The 22,939-nt window shown below is 47.9% G+C and overlaps 1 protein-coding gene across 1 annotated transcript in view; it reads left to right on the top strand.

The window, feature by feature from the left end:
- The window catches only part of LOC307070353 (protein sidekick-1-like), a gene marked incomplete at both ends in the record, with an annotated part of 237,560 nt that overhangs the window by 162,848 nt on the left and 51,773 nt on the right, over positions 1 to 22,939 (top strand). The window contains 7 exons of the mRNA XM_079728783.1: positions 1,423 to 1,570; positions 8,360 to 8,500; positions 12,069 to 12,250; positions 16,359 to 16,474; positions 18,195 to 18,390; positions 19,795 to 19,893; positions 21,857 to 22,048. Coding sequence (XP_079584909.1) covers positions 1,423 to 1,570; positions 8,360 to 8,500; positions 12,069 to 12,250; positions 16,359 to 16,474; positions 18,195 to 18,390; positions 19,795 to 19,893; positions 21,857 to 22,048 — 1,074 coding nt within the window. The remainder of the gene's footprint in view (positions 1 to 1,422; positions 1,571 to 8,359; positions 8,501 to 12,068; positions 12,251 to 16,358; positions 16,475 to 18,194; positions 18,391 to 19,794; positions 19,894 to 21,856; positions 22,049 to 22,939) is intronic.

Raw genomic sequence — 22,939 nt, 5'->3', positions numbered from 1 at the left:
TCAAATTAACATTCCAAAGTAGCTCATGTAATTACTCTAATTACCGTATCAGACGTTTGAATGGCCTCACACTCAAACACACCTGTTCTTATTCAAACTTAACTTTTATAGGAATATTGTCCTATTGAATGTTTCTTCTACCTTCAACCTCCAACGTGTTTGTGTGTGTGTGTGTGCGTGGGGGTGTGTGTGTGTGTGTGTGTGTGCGTGTGTGTGTGTGTTTCATCATCTGCCATGCCATGCATTTGTCATCCATCTTTCCTCTTCTTTCACATACGTGTGGAAGACAAGAATGATAGTATTACACACTGCGTGGCTATGGGCCCAGTCGGGAGACCAGTGGGGAGATGACGATAGGATGAGCGTGCTGGAAGGAATGCAGAAGACGCCAGTGAAACAGGAGCACAGCTTCTCTGTGGGGTCCTAGTGAGAAAAGCACAGAGGCTAACTGTCTGATTGATTTCAGTCCGGCCAGAGTTTTGACAGTGAGGAATGGACTCGAGGAACTCACATGCTGATTAAACCTAGTGTGTGTGTGTGTGTGTGTGTGTGTGTGTGTGTGTGTGTGTGTGTGTGTGTGTGCATGTATGTTTGCAGTGTGCAATAGGGGTGTGTGTGCGTGCGTGTGTATGTGTGAGTTTGTGTGTGGAATGGGGCTTGCATGTGTTTGTGTGGAGGTGTGTTTTTGTGTATGCACACACATGTGTGAAGGTGTTTGTGTGTGGATAGCTTTGTGGGCGTGTGTGTGGTTGTGTTTGTGTGTGTAGTTGTGTTTCCGCGTGTGTGAATCTGTGTGCACGCGTGTGTGTGTGTGAGTACCAGTGTGCGTGGCTTTGTGTATCCTCTACCTTCCACCCTAATGTAATGACACAGTGGATTTTAAATGTGTTTCGGAAGCCCACTATGAATAAATAAAGTGGCATCTCATATGTAAATTGCTTTTTACACACCAGCTAAGAGACTGGCTTGGATCCACGTCATGGTGCTGCAACCGGCTGCCCAACACACCGAGACAGATACGGTAGTCTCCGTAGACGGGAGGCTGCTCAGTTCCCATGTTGGTTAGATCACAGCCGCGTTTGAACGGAGGAAGTTGTACCTCAGACCATGCTAATGTTTTGCCTCTGCATGCCAGCACAATTCAGTTAAATCTGCTTTTATTCCTGGCACAGCGTGTTGCCAGGATTCATCTTGGACGGAACGCCACTGTTTCCCCCCCCTGGACGTGTTGAAACGTGTTGTTTTCAGAGGCATCACGGTTATGTGACACCTCCATCGCCCCGTATTTAGAGGGGGCTGTTCACTCATGCATTTTATGGAGCTGGTTTGCCAAGCGTCTAATGTGCATAACATGATGAAGATGACTTGGCGCCTGGGTTGTGCCTCGTGTCTCTGACGGTTGTCTCTCCCCCTGTGTCCTAGACTCACCCTGGAAGGTGTACCTCCCCGAGGTGGATCCCACCGTCAACAAGGTGTTGGTGGGCGGGCTCACGCCGGCCAGGACCTATCAGTTCAGACTTTGCGCTGTCAATCAAGTGGGGAGAGGCCAATACAGCGCTGAGACACAGAGGTAAGGGGGCCAGAGGGATGGCGGGTCACCTGGTTAACAGAGTCTAACCAGGAGGGGTTCTCTGTTGGCCCGACATCAGCCAATTGTGTAGTGGGACAGCAAAATGTCGAAATAATATGAATATGAAATGCACTTCCTTCCTTCCTTTATCCACTTCTTGCCCTTTTTACGCCTTTGTAACGACTCAAATGTTCCTGCATGTGTGTGTTTTGTGTGCTCAGAACATCATTGTGTATTAGTGTGTGTGTATGTGTGCGTACATGTGTGTGTGCTGGTCGTCATGGATATGGACATGGCGACCGGTCGCCCAAAACGTAGGGGAGGCTGAAAGGGAGTGTACCTCTTTTGTTTCTTTTGTTATCCATTCATTTATTGTGGAAGCTGTGTCCTGGTACGGTAACCACCCGCGCACGCTGCACTCGTGCTCTCTGGTTGGCTTAAAAGCAACAATGTAAAAATGTCTGTCTGAATGCTCATGCATAATGCAGGGTGAGTTGGACTGCAAAATAAATAGACTGCCTCTACCATGTTGGCTGAAATGCGTGCAAACGTGTGTGTGTGTGTGTGTGTGTGTGTGTGAGTGCGTGTGTGTGTGTGTGTGTGTGCGTGTGCTGGTGAACATGTATGCATGTTTATCACAAGAGCGTGGACAAATGAGACCAATTATGAGTCTGCAGTATTAATGGAAGTGGACGTGTGGTGATGGGATGATGGAACCTTTTTACAACGACGGCTCCCGCACGCACGCACACACACTCACACACACACACACACACACACTCCCACAACATAACAGATGTGACAATGTATTTCAAATTACACCTACCAGCTCGCTCCCTTCCGCACTCTCGCCCGCTCTATTACTCTCCTCGCTCCCAAACACACAAACACACACACACACCGTTCTTTTTTCTACAGGCGGGAAAAGGTGGACAAGCACAGCTGCCAGTTTGTTGTCCTGCCAAATCAACTCTCAACAATAACCAGGGCTCCGAAGGCTGCCATCAGACAAGCACACATGTGCACACATCCCTGATAACCAGTTCCCTCTCGCTGTTCTTCCTCTCTTTATCTCCCCCACTATTCCTGAGTCTATTTCATTGTGCTTTATTTTCATTTACTCTCCTTTGCGCTCTGTTCCCTCTCCCTGCCCTGTGTTATTTCGGTTTTCTCTTTTTCCTCTTCCCTTCTCTCTTTCTTTTCCATCATTCCGTTTCTTTTGACTTTTCCAAAGGGCCGCTTCTTTCATAGCGCCATCGTCCCTACCGCCATCGTCCCTAGCGGGATGGGGGGTGAGGGTAGTGGGTGCGCCGTGCTGAACAGTTTGGAAGGAGGGTGTACGTCCTCACCCTTTCTGGGCTCAGCAGCCGCACACAGGCTTGTGCAAGCGCTGCTCTTGATCAACTTATAAGCACTCTGGATGCCGAAGCGCCCGCAACTGGAAGTGCATTTCACACTCCTGCACAGCGGTGATGCAGCACATAGAGACAGAGAGAGAGCGGTAGAGAGAGCGGGAGAGAGAGCGGGAGAGAGAGAAAGAGAGAGCGGGAGAGAGACAAAGAGAGAGAGAGAGAGAGCAGGAGAGAGAGAGCGGGAGAGTATTCCTTCAGTTATACCAATATGTTAAGAATTAACCACAACGGGGCATCCCGTTATTCCCCAATAAAGAGACACCCTGTAGTGGTTAATTCCACTTACCAAAGTTGCGAACAATTGTCAAAAGTCCTTAGTTACTTTCATCATGGTTATTATTGTTTTAAACAACCTAATGAGCAGAAATTGTAATATTCCTCTACTGTGCTTTGAGCATATCGTCTTTGCGTTGTCAAGGAAACATCCTTGCATGTTGGGTCTTAGTGCATTGAATTGAAATGGGGAGAAGAATGTCCCATTATCGAATAATAACGCCCACCCTTTGAACGGCCATTGACCGATCAGGATCAGGTATTCTAAGGCTGTGCTGTGGTATTAAAAGGACGCAGCGCGGCCGCGCGGCCGGGCCACGCAACGGTGAACAGGAGAGGCGATGAAAGTGTGTGTAAGTATGATGAGGACGAGATACGGAGGGGTCCCGTTAAGACATGAGTTACCTGTTGCTGTGACGACAAGCCCGTGTCCCCCCCCCCCCCCCCCCCCAGGAACTCCGGCACTGGTGGAATTGTAACCTCGGGTCTCATTTTACTCCCTCTGCTTTTTAAATGTATTCTTTAATAGACCTGGGAGATTGAGGAGGGGAGGGGGGGGAGGGCGGGGTTGACTCCGTCTCCATGGGGACAGGGGTCCGGAGAGCGAGGAGAGCGTATGACTCGGACGTGATCAAAGCTGGAAGAGATTACCTCAAAGCCCCCTTGAAGTGCCCAATTATAGCACATGCGGGCGCGCACACACACGCACACACACATATCCGTGTAAACACACATGCACACACATATGTGCATTCACACACAAATGTGAATATGTGCGTACACACACATGCATACACGCTCAAAGAAAACGCACGTGTGTGCATACCCACGCACACGTGTGAAATGTGGCCGACTCATGTTTGAGCTCCCCATACGACCACACCATTAGCATCTTTAAGTGGCTTGACCTAAAGACTTCTGCTCTTTCGCTTTTTTTCTCTTGCACACCCTCCGCTGGCCGTACAGACCAAATGCTATGGGCTTTAATGGTCTCTCTGCATTCCCACTGCTCCTTCTCTTTAATGCTCACTCGCTCAAACAGGCGCCGCTATTCACGCATACGCACACACATACGCCACCTTGAAGAAGCGAGTGGTCTTCACTTCTGTACTAATGTTGTGCAAGGATAAGTGGTCATGCGACGATTTTCCTTTATATTACCATGCTTTAAAATCTGCATAATACACTTAAGAGAGCAACATGTTATCCTCTGCGTTTAGTCAGCGAAGGGGGGGAGGTGGGAACTCAAACTTGAAGTGCACGCCGAACAATGGGATGCAAGCGAATTTTAATTACCCTGCGAGGGAACAGGTTGTTTTCGAGGGGCCATTGTGTTAAGGAGACATGTGAACAGCGTGCGGGGCTCCGAGGTGACCCCGCTTTTCGGGGCGGTTAATGAGGCAACTAAAAAAGGATCAGAACGTGGGTTGCCTTGTTCCATCTCTCCACGCATGCCTTCCAGGGTAGAGTCAAAAGGTCAGGTTTATCCTGCTGTCGGGCACGCCTCCTCTCCGACGTTGATTACATCTGATGTCACGTTAATCGTCGGCCTCGGCGAATGAATTATATCGGCGCTTAAAATTGCCTGATTTAAAATAACACAAAGAAAAGTTGAGTGCGCACTATATAATCGGTTGACTTCTGGATCTCCACCAACGTGGGAAATAGTTCCGATGACTAATGGGTCTTCTTCTTTTTTTTTTCGTGCAACAAGCCAGCCTTGGTGAGATTTAATGTTTCATGTGGGAAACATCTGTCTGCGAGGCTGGGGACATGCGGGAAAGTTTTTCTTGTTGAAAAGTGTATTTAGTGTTCTACTCGCATTCCTCCTGAGGAGCTTGTAGCCGGCAGCAGCCAGACAGTGTAGTGTTTTTATGGAGACACCGTTTTCAATGTCAAACATGAAGGAAGTACCTCTCTTCTGTGTGTGTCTTGTCTGTCTCTCTCTATGTGTCCCTTTGACTTTCTCTGGGGGGCTCCACCTGTGTCTGGCTCCCTTTAGAGCTGTTTGGATAAGGGCCTGTTTAGTATGTTCACTGTCGCACTGATTGTAATGTTTCAGAGATGGCCCCCGTTCTTCGAACTTGGATTTGTGCACGCACACACACATACACACACACACACACACACACACACACACACACACACACAGGCTCACACACACATACACACAAACACGCATTCTTGAGCTAAGAGGTGTTTGTGTTTTTCTGTGTTAACTCTGCTACATCACATCATCTCGCTTTCTATGGCGATGCTTTTCTTTAGTCTCTTAATCCAGTTTTTCTCTCTTTCTGTCTGTCTCTGATCCACACATCAACACACACGCTGAAGTAAACAGCCTCGAGAATCTGCCACATATAACACAGAGGCACATTTGTAGGCTGTTTTAGCTGTGTGTGTGTGCCTGTGTGTGCGTGCGTGTGTGTGCGTGTTTGTGTGTGAGACAGGGTGCTATATCTTTTGAAGGGTAATGCAACTGTTAACTGGAAAATGGCTCAGCACTGATATGAAATGCATTAGAGATTCTGTTAATAGCTTAGTCAGTGTGTATGTGTGTGTGTATGTGTGTGCGCCTGGTTATGTGAGCGCTAAAGTGTGTGTTAATGCACATTATCAATTACAGTAGATAGGGCGGCCGTAGTTAAATATTATATCCAGACATACAAATGTTTATGCTAATGTCAATCTTACCCACACCATAATGTGTGTGTGTGTGTGTGTGTGTGGTGTGCGTGTGCATGTGTGTCTGTCTCTGTGCACGTGGAAGTGTTCATGAGCACCTGTAACTGTCAAATGGCTCATCAACTAATGGAAGCGGTGCACTGCTTTCCAGCAGCTAAGCGCCCAGCGAACACTTTTCATGGACCCTACATTCAGCACTCACACACACACACACACACACACACACACACACACACACATTCACAGAGCGTGTCAGGGCCGATGTTGAAATAGCTTATGGAGGGAGATATGGGGAGGGGCTGGGCATTTGGTGGAGGGAGACGGTTCGATAGTCCCATGGACGTAGTCCATCAAGGGGAAAAAGGGCATCGGATATATCAGTTTGTCTTTATCGTGTGTGTGTGTGGGGGGGGGGGGGGGGGGGTCTGTGTGTGTAACTGGCCATGACTGTAATTGTGTTATGTGCACTCAACAAAGATATGTGTGGGAGTGGGTCTGTAAAATCATTTATGAATGAATGTGTGCGCATGTGCTTCGGTGTGTGTGTGTGTCTTTGTGTGTGTGTGTTTGTGTGCGCATGTGCTTTTGTGTGTAAGTGTGTGCGTGCGCGTATGCTTCGGTGTGTGTGTGTGTGTGTGTTAGTGAGAGAGCATGCATGCATGTTTGCCCGCCTCCATATGTCTCCGGTTTTGCGAACTGAGCAGCTTACAGCGGAGCCCAAGGCAGAGCGGATCAGTCTGTGTGTCTTATTAACCAATGTGGGGCCAGCAGCGCTTCATCAACACGCCTTATAGAGAGAGAGAGAGAGAGGGAGAGAGGGAGAGAAAGTGACAGAGGAAGAGACATTGGGATCCAGAGAGAGAGAGAGAGATGGAAAGAGATATCGAAAGAGATATCGAAAGAGAGACACAGAGAGGGAGATACATAGAGAGCCAGAGACAGAATGATGTCATTGAGATGAAATAAAAAAGGGACATAAAAAAGGAGAAATCAAAAAAAGAAAAAAGATGGAGGCCCGGTGAAGGTTTAGCGATACATGAGGAGAGGAGATGGAGCGCAATCATACAAAGGAGAGGAATGAGCAAGTGATGGATCGAATGGATGGATACAAATGGAAGAGGTGAGGGGAGGAGGGCTGAGGGAGTGAGAAATGATGGTGTCTTACTGGGAATGAAGAGAGGAGCATTCGGCACTCATCCTCCACTAATAGTCATTTAACTATCTATTGCTGTCACCCTGGAAAACCAGACTAGCATGGAGCACGGGGAGACAGGGAGAGAGACACTGTGGGAAAGAGAGAGAGAGCGGGAGAGAGAGAGCGAGAGAGAGAGGTAACGATAACGGGGAAAAAACTGGTTGAGATAAAGATACGATCGCAAACTATCAGGGTAATGTGAGGGAAAGGGACGGGAAGGCAGGGTATGTAAATGTGGCAGCCAGTGTAGAGCCGCGGCATAGGAAAGGGATAAAAATACCAAAAAAAAAACAAGGAGGGTAACAATAGAAAATAGAAGCTGCAGGCAGAAACCAGGAAGGAGGTGGGGGGGAGGGAAGCCACCGTGACGCCCAAACACGTCACCTTATGTGGACGGGTGGAGGACGACACAACTCGGGGTTCAACAGGTAAGGGTTGAATGGCGGTGTTAATGCTCCAAAGCGCCTCTATCTCAGCCCGGTGTCCCATTCATCAGTGAAAGGAGATAGGCTTTAGAAGCCCCCGGACTAAAAAGGCTTTATATGCACATAATGGAGCAGTGCTTGGAAGTCTTAAGTGAAGCCATTAAAGCCCTTCCTGGTGGGAAGTGTGCAGCGATACGGGGCAACGCTACAGCACCAGAGGAGAGACATATATATATATATATATATATATATATATATATATATATATATATATATATATATATATGGAGGCCTCGTTGGCCTTGAGTGGTGCTGTGTGCCGACGTCACAGGCATAAGGCTTGAGACGTGAGGCTTGAGGGGGTTGAGACCGGCCGGTGAACACACACACAGGGTGAATAGGGGAGCTGCGGCCTCTCTGGAGGAAAAGTCCTTTTACATTTGCCACCGGTTGCAGTAAGCCGTTGTTTTTCAAGGGTTTATCATCCGTGTAAAAAAATTAATAAAAAGGTTGTATTATGCGAATAGAATACTGTATTAAAAAAAAAAGTTTCATCCAGGAAACTGGGCCGCTGTTTCCTGTTGTTTTTTGTGTTGACATAAATTCATAAATATATATATACAGAGATAAATATGTATTCCATATCCGGTACTTGTACTTGAAAGCGGGCCAGCCTTGGCCTCTCCAATGTGGTGTCAGCTGGAATGCTGGGCTGTGGGGTCTAACCCTGAGGATCAGGCTATCACAATGACACTCAATGGACCGACCTTGTTGGGGATTCCTCTGTGCGTGTGATCAGGCTGATGCTGAGAGAGGAGGCTCCCAGTGCTCCTCCTAAGAACATCGTGGCCAGCGGTCGGACCAACCAGTCCATCATGGTGCAGTGGCAGCCGCCCCCCGAACCCCAGCTCAACGGGGTCCTCAGGGGCTACGTGCTGAGGTACGCTCCGCACACTCACCCACACATGGTCACACACACACAGGGTCACACACACACGGTCACACCCACACGTATGGTGGCACACACACACACACACACACATGCACACATTGTGTCAAACACGCACCCTTACACGCACACACACACACATACACACATTGTGTCAAACACACACCCTTACACACACACACACACACACACACACACATTGTGTCAAACACACACCCTTACACACACACACACACACACACACACATTGTGTCAAACACACACCCTTACACACACACACACACACACACACACACACACACACATTGTGTCAAACACACACCCTTACACACACACACACATACACACATTGTGCCAAACACACACCCTTACACACACACACACACACGGTTACACACATACATACTTACATACATACACACACACACACACACACACACACACACACACACACACACACACACACACACAAAGAAGTACAAAAAGTGTGTGAGGATCACAAACACACACACACACCCACGCAGACACACACAAAAGTGTGTAAGATCACAAACACACACAGTCACAGTCACACACAAGCATACACACACATGCATGCACGCACATCCACATAAACTCACACACATATGTATGGATACTTTATTATAATTATCACACATACACACACACCTATTTGGACACAAAGACACACTGGACCCTCTCCAACAAGTATGCACACACTTAAACACACACACACTTAAATACGCACGCTCATAAAAGTTTAAGCACAGCGGGCTCATAAAAAATGGAATTATAAAAAATTGTGGGTCACATTCAAAGCTTAATTATTTCCCTTCTCCCTCCCTTCCTACAAATTACCCACATGCATCACGTTGGGCATCGCTGTGGACGCACACCCGCACGCACACATTTTAACACACACACACACACACAAAAACATTCATGATCATGAAGCTACATCCCATTGTCTCTCTCTCTATCTCTTTCTCTCTTCCCAAGTCTCTTCCCCTCATTCTCTCCCTGGTCCCTCCTCCTCTCCTCCCTCTCTCGGGCTCCCTCTGTCAGCCTCGACCGCAGGCACAAGCTTTTGTTTGGATCCCATAAGACAAGGGCGGGTAATTCCTGTGCTGCCCCTGCCTTCAGCTGGTCCACCTGAGCGCTGACACACTTGTTCAGCCGGCACCGACCCAGCTGTCATCGCTTGCCTACATTCATTTGCATCTAATGGCTCCACAAGTGAAGTCCCCTTATCCACTTCATCTCTTTCGCCACTACCAGTCTTTGTACAACTTCTTCATCTGAGGCGACAGGACACTCTGGCCTGCTCTTTCTCTCTCTCTGTGTCTCTGTCTCTCTCTCTCTCTCTCTGTCTCTGTCTCTCTCTCTCTCTGTGTATCTGTCTCTCTCTTTCACTCTCTCTCTCTGTCTCTCTTTCTCTCTCTCTCTCTCTCTCTCTCTCTCTCTCTCTCTCTCTCTCTCTCTCTCTCTCTCTCTCTCTCTCTCTGTCTCTCTTTCTCTCTCCCTAGCCTATCCTTCATCACTCACGATTCATCCTTTTTCCGCTTTTTGACAAGGGGCAAAAAGAGCTGGAAGGATGAATGATGAATTGAAGATGCGGACACAACACACACACACATACACACACACACACGGAAAATGACACACACACACACACACACAAACACAGACAACCATACATGGATACACTACACACATACACACACACACACACACACACACACACACACACACACACACACACACACATCCCAAGCACCATGGTCTTCTCTTCAGGTGCCAGGCTTTAATGAAGCCACTTCACTTGTGGCCGACACCTCTTCCTCTTCCTCTCCCTGGGCTCTGGGCGTCTGCCCCAGAGCCCAGCGATTCTCTTTAGCCATGCGGCAGTGACACAGCTAACTCACTGTGTGCGTATGAGAGAGTGTGTTTGTGTGTGTGTGGGGCGGGGGGGGGGTATGTTTGTTTGTGTGACTGTGTGTGTGTGTGTGTGTGTGTGTGTGTGTGTGCGTACCCTATGTGTGTGTGTGTGTACCCTACCGGCTGCTGACTCAGCTTCCAGGCCAGTAGAAGAACCACATCCTGCCAGTGAATGGGTAGGGGTTGAAAAATGCTGACAAGTGGATTATTATTATTATTGCATTCAGCCCAGCGATCTGATATCTACAAAGCCTAAATGATATTACACCTTCCAGGCCCGTCAAACTCTCCCTCTGTAGGGATGTTTATGTCATTTGCTCAGGCGCTGGCTTCTTCTGAGTCTAGCAGTCTGCCGGCCCCTCTTTACAAGCTGTTTTAATATTTGATGATGAACGATCATGGTGACTCACCACAAACGGAAGCACTACGGACCCAGGAATTATTGGTGTGTGTGTGTGTGTGTTTGTGTGTGTCTGCGTGTGTGTGTGTGTGTGTGAGTCTGTGCGCGTGTGTGTTTGTGTGTGTGTGTGTTTGTGCGTATGTATGTGTGTGTGTGTGTGGTTGTGGTTGTTTTTGTGTCTGTGCGTGGGTTTGTTTGTGTATGTGGTTGCGTGTGTTTGTGTGTGTGCGTTTGTTTGCGTCGCAGACAAATTTGCGAGTCGTACACGATTTTGAAAGGTCGGCAACGAGACGAGGTCTTGTAATGTGACATGCTTGCGATCTGCGATGTTTTCGTCTGCGACGTTCGAAAACCCCACGACGAAAAGTTTGGTATGTCAGAATTTTTTGGGGAATCGCATGACGTTATCCATTGTTGACATGAGGGAACCCCGCCCCCAGTTGCGTGAGGGAACCCCGCGAACAGCTGGAGCTCACGCGCAGTGTTTACCAACTGACTTCACTGCACTATGTTGAGTACAAAGTAACTGCTACAAAAATTAATACGACCAATAGCAAGAAGAAGAATGCTAATAAAGAAAGCGAGAGATAATGGAACAACATAATGGAGACAACTTTGGTTGGAATGTGGCAGCAACGTCCCTGTATTTTCGACGTGTCCACAAAGGAGTTCCACGATAGGGTGAAAAGGGATACAGCCTGGCGAGAAATAGCCGACGCCGTTGACCTACCTGGTACGTTTGGAGCCAACAGCTGTTGACGTGCGAATAGCTATCATAACCTATCATAAACCTCAAACCGCCAACATAATGCCTTGTGCTAGGTACTCGGGATCCATTGTTGACGCTCTGTTGCTAGGCTACGGTGTTGCTGCGGGCACTTTGCATCGCTCATGTCACAACGCAACTACTGTGAGGAGTTGCTGCATTGAGCAGATATAGAAACTACTGGAACCTTTATGACAAAAAGGTAAAAATCATTTATGTCAGTTCTTAACCTTAGATTTTCTAAATATCTTGCAAACGTGAATGATACAAAGTAGAGAGCATCGCACCCTCGAATCTTGTAGTGTGGCCAGTCTTCCGACGAGACAAGGCCGATTTCCTGGCTCTGTGATCGTATAGTGTGACATGATAAATCGTGGAGGAATATCTGAGAATCGTGTGGTCTGAACCAGCCATAATGTGTGTGTGTGTGTGTGTGTGTGTGTGTGTGGGTTCAGGTATCGTCTGGCGGGGCTTCCTGGAGACTACCAGGAGAAGAACATCAGCAGCCCGGAGACCAACTACTGCCTGCTGAGTGACCTGATCATCTGGACCCAGTACCAGATCCAGGTGGCCGCCTACACCGGGGCAGGCCTCGGAGACTACAGCAGCTCAGTCACGGAGTACACTCTGCAGGGAGGTGAGGCCACACACACAACCACGATCACACACACACACAACCACACAAAAATCATCACAGAAATCATCACACACACACACACACAAATGACCACACACACACAAATGATCAAACACATGAACAAGCACACATACACACACACAAACACACAATTGATCACACACACACACATGATCACACCCACAAAAAAGCACACACACACACACACATGCACGGTCACATAGACAAGCACACACACAAACACACAAATGATCACACACACATGAACAAGCACACACACACACATAGATAGCATAAAGAGGAACACAAACACACACGCACAGCGACACATACACTCACATATGCATCTGTACTCTATATTCTGTGCATGCACAAATTTGGATGAAGACTTTTAGTAATAGGCAAAAACATACAAAAAATCTCATACGCTCAGACACGATTACGCATACACACGCAAACATATTGTATACAAATGTGTGTACATAATATAAACAGAGACCTGCACACAAATAATGATATGCACACACACACACACACACACACACACACACACACACACACACACACACACACACACACACACACACACACACACACACACACACACACAACAGTAGTATACACATTGTAAAACACCCTCACACATAGCATATATTAAGCAGGGACACTTAAGTGATTAGAAGGTCCTGCAAAGGCAATAACCCATTTTAATGCTCTGGAGCAAAAGCCCTGAATCTATTGGCCATTGTGTGTGTGTTCTATTGCAAGCCAAGGCCAAGTGTACATGCTGAGATAACAGCAGCATGGAGGGAAGATGTCAGTGAGCAGGCAGGCTGGGTGGGTGGGGGGGGGGGGGGGGGGGGGGGGGGGGAAGGGAGCTGAGTAAGAGAGGGGGCAGGGGGCTAAATCTCCTTTAAACAGGTGCTGCTCCCTGGCTGACTTTTACTGACTTTTACACAACCGTTTATTATTATTATTAAAAATGGCCAGGCTAGGACATGGGCACGCGACATAGCAAGGTCATCACTAAAGTTCAGGACAGGTTTATGGACTCGGGCGGAGGAAGTTTGGCTCATTAATAATTAGAATGGGTTTTAATGAGTGTGTCTGCAATGAATTGAAGATGAACTCTCTCTCTCTCTCTCTCTCTCTCTCTCTCTCTCTCTCTCTCTCTCTCTCTCTCTCGTTCTCTCCCTGTGTGTGGCTCTCTCTCTACTGTACTGCATTTGTCTCATTTTCCATTCCTGTTCTGTTTTGTTTTCTATTTCTCACTATCTTTTCCTCTCCCTCCTTTCCCTCCATTGCCCTCTGGTCTCTCTCTCCCCTCTCTGTTCGCCATGTTCTCTTGGTCTCTCTCTCTCTCTATCTCGGTCTCTCTCTCTTTCACTCCTTCCATTGCTCTCGCGATCTCTCTGTCTCCCTCCACTGCTCTCTTGGTCTCGCTGTCTCTCTCTCCCTCTCTCCTCTCTCTCTATTTCTCTCTTGGTCTCGCTCTCTCTCTCTCTCCCTCGCTCCTCTCTCTCTATTTCTCTCTTGGTCTCTCTCTCTTTCACTCCTTCCATTGCTCTCGTGATCTCTCTGTCTCCCTCCACTGCTCTCTTGGTCTCGCTGTCTCTCTCTCCCTCTCTCCTCTCTCTCTATTTCTCTCTTGGTCTCGCTCTCTCTCTCTCTCTCCCTCTCTCCTCTCTCTCTATTTCTCTCTTGGTCTCTCTCTCTTTCTCTCCCTCATTGCGCTCTGGGTCTCTCTCTCTTGCTGGGTCTGTCTGACCTCTGAGAATCCCTATCTCTTTCGGTCCTGGGAGAATAGGTCTGACCTCTGTGCCTCCGTTATCATTACTCTTCTCTAACTCTCTCCTACACGCCATACACACACACACACACACACACACTGACCCCCAATCCCCCCCCCCCGGGAGCCTGGCTTAGTGTTTTATCTGTTTGAGGGAGCTGGGGGAGGTCAGAGGGCACGCCCCTTGAGTATTCTTGGAACCGTGCAGGGGGAGAACGCATCTTTAACATCAATTAATCTATCTTCTTCCCTCCCTTTCTGTCTCTCTGTCTCTCTCTCTCTCCCTGTCCCTCTCCCTCTCTCTCTCGCTTGCTCACTCCCTTTCTCTCTCTTGCACACTCTCTTTCTCTCTTTCTTTCTCTTCCCGTGTCTCTCTTTCTCTCTCGCTCACTCTTTCCCTTTCTATCTATTTTTCTCTCTTACTCTCTTACTCTCTATCATTCTCTCCCTCTCTCTCTCTCTCTCTTTCTCTCTCTCTCTCTCTCTCTCTCTCTCTCTCTATCTCCCTGTCTCTTTATCTTTCTCTCTCTCTATCTTGCTCGCCCACTCATTTTCCCTGTCACTCATTCTTTCTCTTTCCCAGTATAGTTAGGCATGCAGTTACACAATAATCTATTAGATGACAGTAACATCAGATTCTACTCTTTTGATACCAGACGGAAAAATTGTATATTGTACAGTATTCACATTTAGTCTATTATCCTATGTTTTATGGGGACTCAATTCAGTATAAAATATACAGAAGAAACATAATATGAGGTTCTATTATACAATGATAAGAAGCTTTGCAGCTAAACTGGTCTTGTGTTATGCAAAGTGTTTTTGCTCAGAATTAAGTCTTGGAATTTGGCTGTTATTGTCCAAGATTAGCTTTAAGAAGGATTTCTTTGTTGCTCATCTCTGTTCCTCTTTTTGTGTCTTTCTTTTCCTCTTATCTTATAACAATTCCACCCAGCTCTCTTTCTGCCACTATTAATAATACCCTTCTATATTGTTGCTTATGTGTGTGTTTTTGTGTGTGTATGTGTGTGTGTGTGTTGAACTCTCTGGCTCAAGTTCCCAACGTAAAGGGCATGCCCATAATGCCACAGTGCCTTATCACCCTGCTGCCCGCCAGCATCAGCATAAACCCCTTACACCCTAATAACCATGACACACACACACACACGCACGCAAACCAACACAGCCCTGCATACATCACCCAGGCACGCTGTACCCTTCTGCCTATTATAGAGGAGGCCTGCTTTTATGCCATCGGGGAGTCCTCCTTCTGCGACTCAGGTGCCACCTGGTCTGGCTTTGATTAACTCCCACACAAAAACACACACACATACACACACACACACACACACACACACACACACACACACAACACGCATGTCTGTTTAAGCACATGCACACATAATGTAAAATTGCACCAGAGGAGGAGATATGATGAGGAAGAGGTCCTGTCTGCGAGGCTTTAGGCCGGGCCATAATCTTTAGGGGAAGACAAAGTACAATTGGTTATTACGAAATTGAATCATCTCTGACATAAACTGTAGCCGCATTCTGCTCGCTAATCACTTATTTGATGGGGGAAAAAAAGTGACCTTTAAAAGTCTGAAGTGTGTGTGTGTGTGTGTGTGGGTGTGGGTGTGTGTGTGTGTGGGTGTGTGTGTGTGCGTGTGAGGTGGTGAAGAGGGGCCCAGCAGTAGGTCTATCATGCTGTACTTGCTTTTCCTCTATGTCATTAAGTTGGTCTCTCTCTCTCTCACTCTCTCTCTCTCTCTGTCTCTGTCTCTCTCTCTCTGTCTCTGTCTCTCTCTCGCTCTCCTTCCTCTCTGTCTCTCTTTCTCTCCCTCCCCCCCCCCTCTGTCTGCACAACACACAACACAAAACGAACAAAAACACTTACTCTGCAATGCCGTTTTTCTCAGAATAACCCCAGTCATTTCCTCAATAGCTGCCTTCAGCAACAGAGGGGGGTCGTGGAAGGCCAACCCCGACAGAGGGCTCTCAGGTAGCACTGCCTTGACCACAAAGACTAGTGCCGAGTAGGACTGCGAGATACAGTAAAGTGGATCCTCTCTAGTCAATGAGGGATGTAGAGGGGAGCATAGAAAAACAAGCAAATCGGCATGACAATACATGGTCCCTACACACATACGAATACTCAAGTCCAACTATAGACCAGGATGAAGCTGAAATCTTTCACATCCACTTGTCGAATGTGAAACCAAAAACGCCAGGCAAATCGCCGTTTAGCTATGTAGCACACGTGTAAATGTTTCTGTGAATGCAGCAGTATTAATATTGTATGTATTTCTTGGTGTGCAGTCCCAACAGCACCTCCTCAAGATGTGAACGTGCTGGCTGTGAACTCCACCACCATACGCTTTACATGGAACCCCCCTCCACAGCAGTTCATTAATGGCATCAACCAAGGATACAAGGTACGCCCTTAGTGTGTATGCGTGGGTGTGCGTGTGTGTGTGTGTGTGTATGTGTGCATATGTGTGTGTGAAGCTAATGACATAAATGGCATTTACAGTAAATTCCCCCAAGCTAGGAATAACTTGCATCAATATAAGCCAGCCTTGTTATCCATAATTAGATTTATCCACGGGCATGTCCGTGACATTAAGGGCTTCATTTTTTTCCTAGCCCCATTAATAGCGATGGTTTCCCTTAATGGCCATGAATTAGTGCGGACATCAGCACTGTCCAACTATTAGCTATTCATACAAAGTTGAGTTCTTTCACTTTCACTTTCATTTTCAGATTCCATCTAAGTTAAAAATTGTTATATTATGAAGCGTAAAGATCATACATCAGGCGATGCGTGCGCCATACATATTGCATATCGCTACATTTTTAATCCATCAAGTGATTTCGGAGTGACTCCTGTGTGGCTTTATGAATACTGATGTGGAGTCAGTTAAGGACGGTACTCCAGCTTGTACTTGGAAAGGGTCATGTAAACGCCATCGCACAATATTTACAGGCCACAATCAGGTTAAGAGAGAAAACTAATTGGGCCGACATTTTGAATTATTCCGTCCGGGTAAACACTTAGTATTCTATGGCGGTCCTCTCTCTGGCCCCCCTGCCTCTTTCCGGTAAGGGGCACAGGGGCCAAGCCCATGCATGTGGGTTAGGCTGAAAATTAGCAGCGCAAACAGAAATGTTCTGCAGAATTGTCACCCTGAGTGAACAAACTGCAGTTAATTTGAACACACTAAGAGAAATCCATTCGCAGTACCATATTGCTTGGCCTAGCATGACATATTTTTCAAGTGAACCACATAATTAGCTTGGGACAAGAACACAGCGATGTGGGAGAGCAGAAAACGTGTTAGGCTGTTATTGGTTTAAAGGTTTAAATAATTAAATGCTAAAGTCATCCCTTATTTATTTTTACTAGAGGAACAGAACACCGATGAGATTTGGATGTAACGTTACTCATTAACGAATACACAGATGCATTGCTGGCATACTTTGGTAGATTGATAATACAGTAAATAATGAGATAACAAGGCGAAAAATAATTACATTTCATGGTACCTTAAATCAACTGTTTGGGAACGAAATAACGACAACCACAGCCACCGTTTTACTGCTCGGCAGCTGTCTTCGCAGTCTACTGCGTTCAGACCCCACCCAACAGTATGCTGCTCCGACATGGTATTATAGGCCTTCAGTTTACCCTGACATTCGGTGCCTCTAGCCTGCCCCCCGAAGAGGCACGTGGGTGGTCTTTCAGTGGCTGTAGCAATCATACACATTGTTACCGGTGGTGCGGATAGACAACAAGATGGATACTGCGCCACTGCAAAGTGGACACGTATCACAGACCCTCAGGAAAAAGCTCGTATTTATTGGAAGAATGGAAATGAGCATGGATGTATGTTGTCGATATCCATAATTGCGTTTCTCCCGTTCCCTCTATTAACCTTTAATGACCAAGAGACAGAAAGAAAAATGTATCTGTTAGCATCGCAATGAGTGTTGATTAATAACACATGAAAACCCCTCTAACTTTGTCCTCCTCAAACATCAACTTTGGGTAAAACATACAGAATTTGTATTTCTTTTACAATTTCTATTGCGCGTTATAATGAATTATTATGACTAATCATGTGTCATCTCTCCCTTTTGTTTACCCGTCGTAAGCTGTTGGTATGGCCCGAGCGATCTCCCGGGGACATCACCATAGTAACCATCACTCCGGAGTACCCTGGCTCCCGCCACACGGGGCTGGTGAGTGGACTCAGGAAGTTCACCTGCTACCTTGGCTCCGCCCTCTGCTTCACCACACCTGGCGACGGCCCGCGCAGCCCGCCCACCCTGCTGCAGACGCACGAGGACGGTGAGTGCGCACACACACACACACACACACACACACACACACACACACACACACGCACACACACGCACACACAGACGCACACACACACAGAGACGCACTCCGCTGCAGACGCACGAGGACGGTGAGTGCGCACACACACACACACACACACACACACACACACACACACACGCACGCACACACAGACGCACACACACACAGAGACGCACTCCGCTGCAGACGCACGAGGACAGTGAGTGTTCACACACACACACACACGGACCCACACTGCTGCATTGTGGTTATTTATAGATAAGAACATAATGACATTGTAGTGACTTACTTCTAGTCCCGGCCAGCTGTTTCTAGCGAGCTGATGTACAGCTGTGCACACAAATTAGTGGTCTCTCACTCCCCTCCATCCTCCCTCCACTAGCTCCCCATAGCTTCTGCCCTCGCCCCCCCCCTTCTCTTCATCTATTTATCTTTGACCCACGTTGGTTCTGTACATTCGGCCGTCGCTCTCTCCTCCCGCCGGCCCTCTGCTGTTTGGCAGAGCAGGCGGAGTGTGTGTATTGATCCGCTCAGCCATTGATGAACATAATCGCTCTGAAATATGTGTCTGCCACTGTCAATTAAAGCCGGTGGAAAGACACGCAATCACTACAAAACAGTAATTAATATGGGGGATGTAGATATTCCACGGCACGTATGCAAACACGTGCACGCAGGCGACACATGCGCATGCACACAAACACACACACACACACACACACGGGGGCGGCGTGCGTGACGCTCAGACAGAGTCAGGTATTGATTGGGTGCTGGGCGTGCTGGCGGGTCAACAAGCAGTGTAATTCTCCCTTGATGATAGCCCAGACTGCAGCTGTGTGTGAGTGCGTCGAGGCGCGTGGGAGTGTCGATGTGAGTGCGTGCGTGTGTGCGTGCGTGCGTGCATGAGTGCGTGCGTGCGTGTGGTATGTAATTGTGTGTGAACTTTATTGAACGTCTCAGATGAACAGCTAAATCGCTCTACAGGGGCGGGGGGTAGGTTAGGGAGACATGGGCTGAATGACAAACAAGTGTTTGTGTCTGTGTGCATGTGTGTGGCATGTGTGTGTGTGTGTGTGTGTGTGTGTGTTTGTGTGTGTGTGTGTGTGTGTGTGTGTGTGTGTGTGAGTGTCTGCTTGCACAACGATGTTGAGTGATTAAGAGTGAAGGAGTTAGGGTGTGGTGGAGCCACAGCAGATAACGTATAGCGATTATACAAGAGTATGGAACCGGGGGGGCATTTTCCACTGGACCGAGTGGAGAATGGGTCGAACATGCCAGAGAAATGTTGATATTGACTGTGTATGTTCCAACACCTGCGTCTGCGTACCTACGTGCGTGTTCATGTGTGTGCGTGTTCTCTCATCAATACAGCCCCTGGTCCTGTGAGCAGCCTGAGCTTCCCGGAGGTGCTGGATACATCCGTCAGAGTGAGCTGGGAGGAGCCTGCCGACAGGAACGGCATCATCACAGGTCTGGACCGTTCTTCAACACGCTGGTCTGAGCACCACCGCCAGTCTTGATTGGTCTGGTTCGCCTTGCGGCCATCTTGATGCTAAACTTGCAGGGTGGTGGAACTGAATGCGTTATCCGCAGTTGAGATCTAACCCCATCCTAGTTTGAGGTACAGTGTCGTTTGAGGGGCCAGCAAATGTCAAGCCTCAGACGATGAAAGCCTTTGATAATTCTTAGAGAGATAGAGGGCGGAAGACTAAGATCTGTGTTTGTAATTGCCCTCCTGCACATCTTCCCGTGGTTCCAGGCCACCTCTCTCGCTCTCTCTCTCTCTCGCTCTCTCTCTCTCTCTCTCTCTCTCTCTAGCTCTCTCTCTCTCTCTCTCTCTCTCTCTCTCTCTCTCTCTCTCTCTCTCCCTCTCTCGTTCCCTCCCTCTCCCTCTCTCTCTCTCTCTCTCTCTCTCTCTCTCTCTCACACTCCCCATCTTTGCAATTATGTACCGCTGATTTGTCAAAGGCTAATCCTTTCTCTCTGCTACTTGTCTCCTCACATTACCTCCGACAAACACCCAGCCCCCTCCTCCACCATTCCCCCCCAGCTGCACCCATTTGACTCTCACCCCCCCCCCCCCCCCCCCCCCCCGTCCCTGTCCCCCTCCCCCCCACGTCTAACATCATTCTGGGATGTGTTTGCGTAGCCCGGCAGCACAGCTCACAGCACTTTGCCCACATTAGTTTCCTTGCTGCTGTCGCACGGTGGCTCTGTTTAAGAGGCCGGCGCTGGTAAACATGACAGGCTGCTGCAAGTCAAATGTTTACACCATGTGTGTGTGCCCTACTCCTATGTGCGAACGTGTTCCTCTGTCTGTAAGGTCGGGGCTTCGTTTTTGCTCCTGGTGTGAGTGTTTGGGAAGCAACAGGGTTTCTGTTGGGTGAAAGTGTGTGTGTGTTTGTTTGTCTGTGTGTGTGTGTGTGTGTGTGTGTGTGTGTGAGTGTGTGTGTGTGTGTGTGGGTTTGTGTGTGTGACACATGCGGAACATATACTTTGTTGCACACCCTTGAACGATAAGAATAGCTCCCACTATGCTATTCCAGCAGATGCCATGTTAGCATAACTGGCTCCATGTTCATATAAACACATGTACTCTGTACTCTGTATGAACTACACACACACACACACACACACACACACACACACACGCACACACACACACACACACACACGCACACACACAAGTAGAATTGGGAAGATGGCAGCAGAATAAAGGTCACCTTGTGGATTCACTATTCACTCTGTACCTGGTGAGTGGGGAGACAGACGAGGGGCCGCTCTGTCTCTCCAGGGTTCTACACATAAGTGGCCGTGCACATTCGCACACACACACACACACACACACACACACACACACACAAACACACACACACACACACACACACACACACACATACACTCACGGAGGCGTGAGAAGGGGGTGCAGTGTGATGTATGAGGGGAAAGATGTGAGAGGACAGAAAAGGGACTTTGACTGAAGTTATTCCCACAAACACGCCCTCCTTTCTCTTATGCCTTCAAATGAGTCGTTTGCAGATATATGCAGGTGTGTGTGTGTGTGTGTGTGTGGGTGTGTGCACTTCGTGCGTATGCTCCAGGGCAAGGATCATTCAATGTGTGTGTGTGTATGTGTGTCTGCATCTATATGCATAAGTTTCTCATGAATGTCATGACTGTTTGTTTTGTGTGTTTGTGTGTATGTGTGTGTGTCGCATGCCCCTGTGCTAAAACGTGTGTGTGTGTGTGTGTGTGTGTGTGTGTGTGTGTGTGTGTGTGTGTGTGTGTGTGTGTGTGTGTGTGTGTGTGTGTGTGTGTGTGTGTGTGCACCTGCGTTCTTGTACCTATGCTCCACTGCGTGTGTGAGTGTGTTTCTGTGCGCATGCATGTACCTATACTAAACCATCGTGTGTGTGTGCGGTTGTGGGGACAGGCTACGTGTTGTGGTGGGAGGTGACCGGCATCAACTCCAGCCGTCTGGAACGCTCGCTCTCCAACTCCACTCTGCAGCACCAGCTGACCGGCCTCACCTCCATCACCTCCTACACCATCCTCGTGGCGGCACGCACCGTCGCCGGGCCGGGCCAGACCACCGCCTCCACCGTCTCCACCGGGGTCCCGCCAGGTAAAAGAACACCACCGCCACTACTGCCACCATCACCATCACCACTACACATCGACACACCCATACACCCACACGGGCATCAGCTAACAAATGTGTGGGCAGCCATGTCGTCGACTTACAAAGGAAAGTGCTTTTTGAGCCGTTACGGTGAAAGACTGATTCGGGTCAGAAGTAAATTCTCTCTTCTCCTCCGCAGTTAATGGTTATGGGTATGACGCCGTTACAGGGAATGGCATCGCCTGCAGACTTGTCTTTTAGTGTGATGGTGAAGAATATCAGGAGAAGTCGTTCGGGGTTTCCCTATCAGGCGAACTGTGAAAGTGAAATACTGCCAAAGCGGTTTTCTTTATCGCTGATTATATGAGAGAACATTTGTAGTTGTTTGCAAAGTAAGGAAATCACCAGGGGAAATGCCTGTAAGTATAATTACCCATTAACCTTATCGTAATTAGTAGGCTATGAAGGTCTGGCTCAGCCGATGCGCCTTTGGAATCCGATTCCTTTTCTCAGCACGAAATTCGAATTAATCTTCAGAAGCATAATTGGGTTTTTTTCTGAGAAATGTCTAACACAAATACTTGAGGTCACAGGTCACTATTGTTCGGTTCAGTTTTATTATCGAGTCTCTTTCGATAAATGATATGAGCCACAACAAGCCAACCATCCCCTTCACCCACACATGCACACACCACACACATATACACGCATACACACACACACGCACAAACATAAAAAACAAATGAACATAGATTTACAGCTCCTGCCGACAAACATAAACATATTCATACACAACTACTCACAAATGTATGTATGCAAGATTGTGTGTATGTTTATGTTTTTGTGTATATTTGAATGTATGTGTGTGCGCGTGTGTGTATTCGCGTGCACGTG

Source organism: Pollachius pollachius (genome assembly GCF_949987615.1).
Source record: "Pollachius pollachius genome assembly, chromosome: 2".
In the NCBI taxonomy this organism is placed as follows: Eukaryota; Metazoa; Chordata; class Actinopteri; order Gadiformes; family Gadidae; genus Pollachius; species Pollachius pollachius.
The sequence above is the reverse complement of the archived record's forward strand: the minus strand, read 5'-3'. Positions and strand labels throughout refer to the sequence as shown.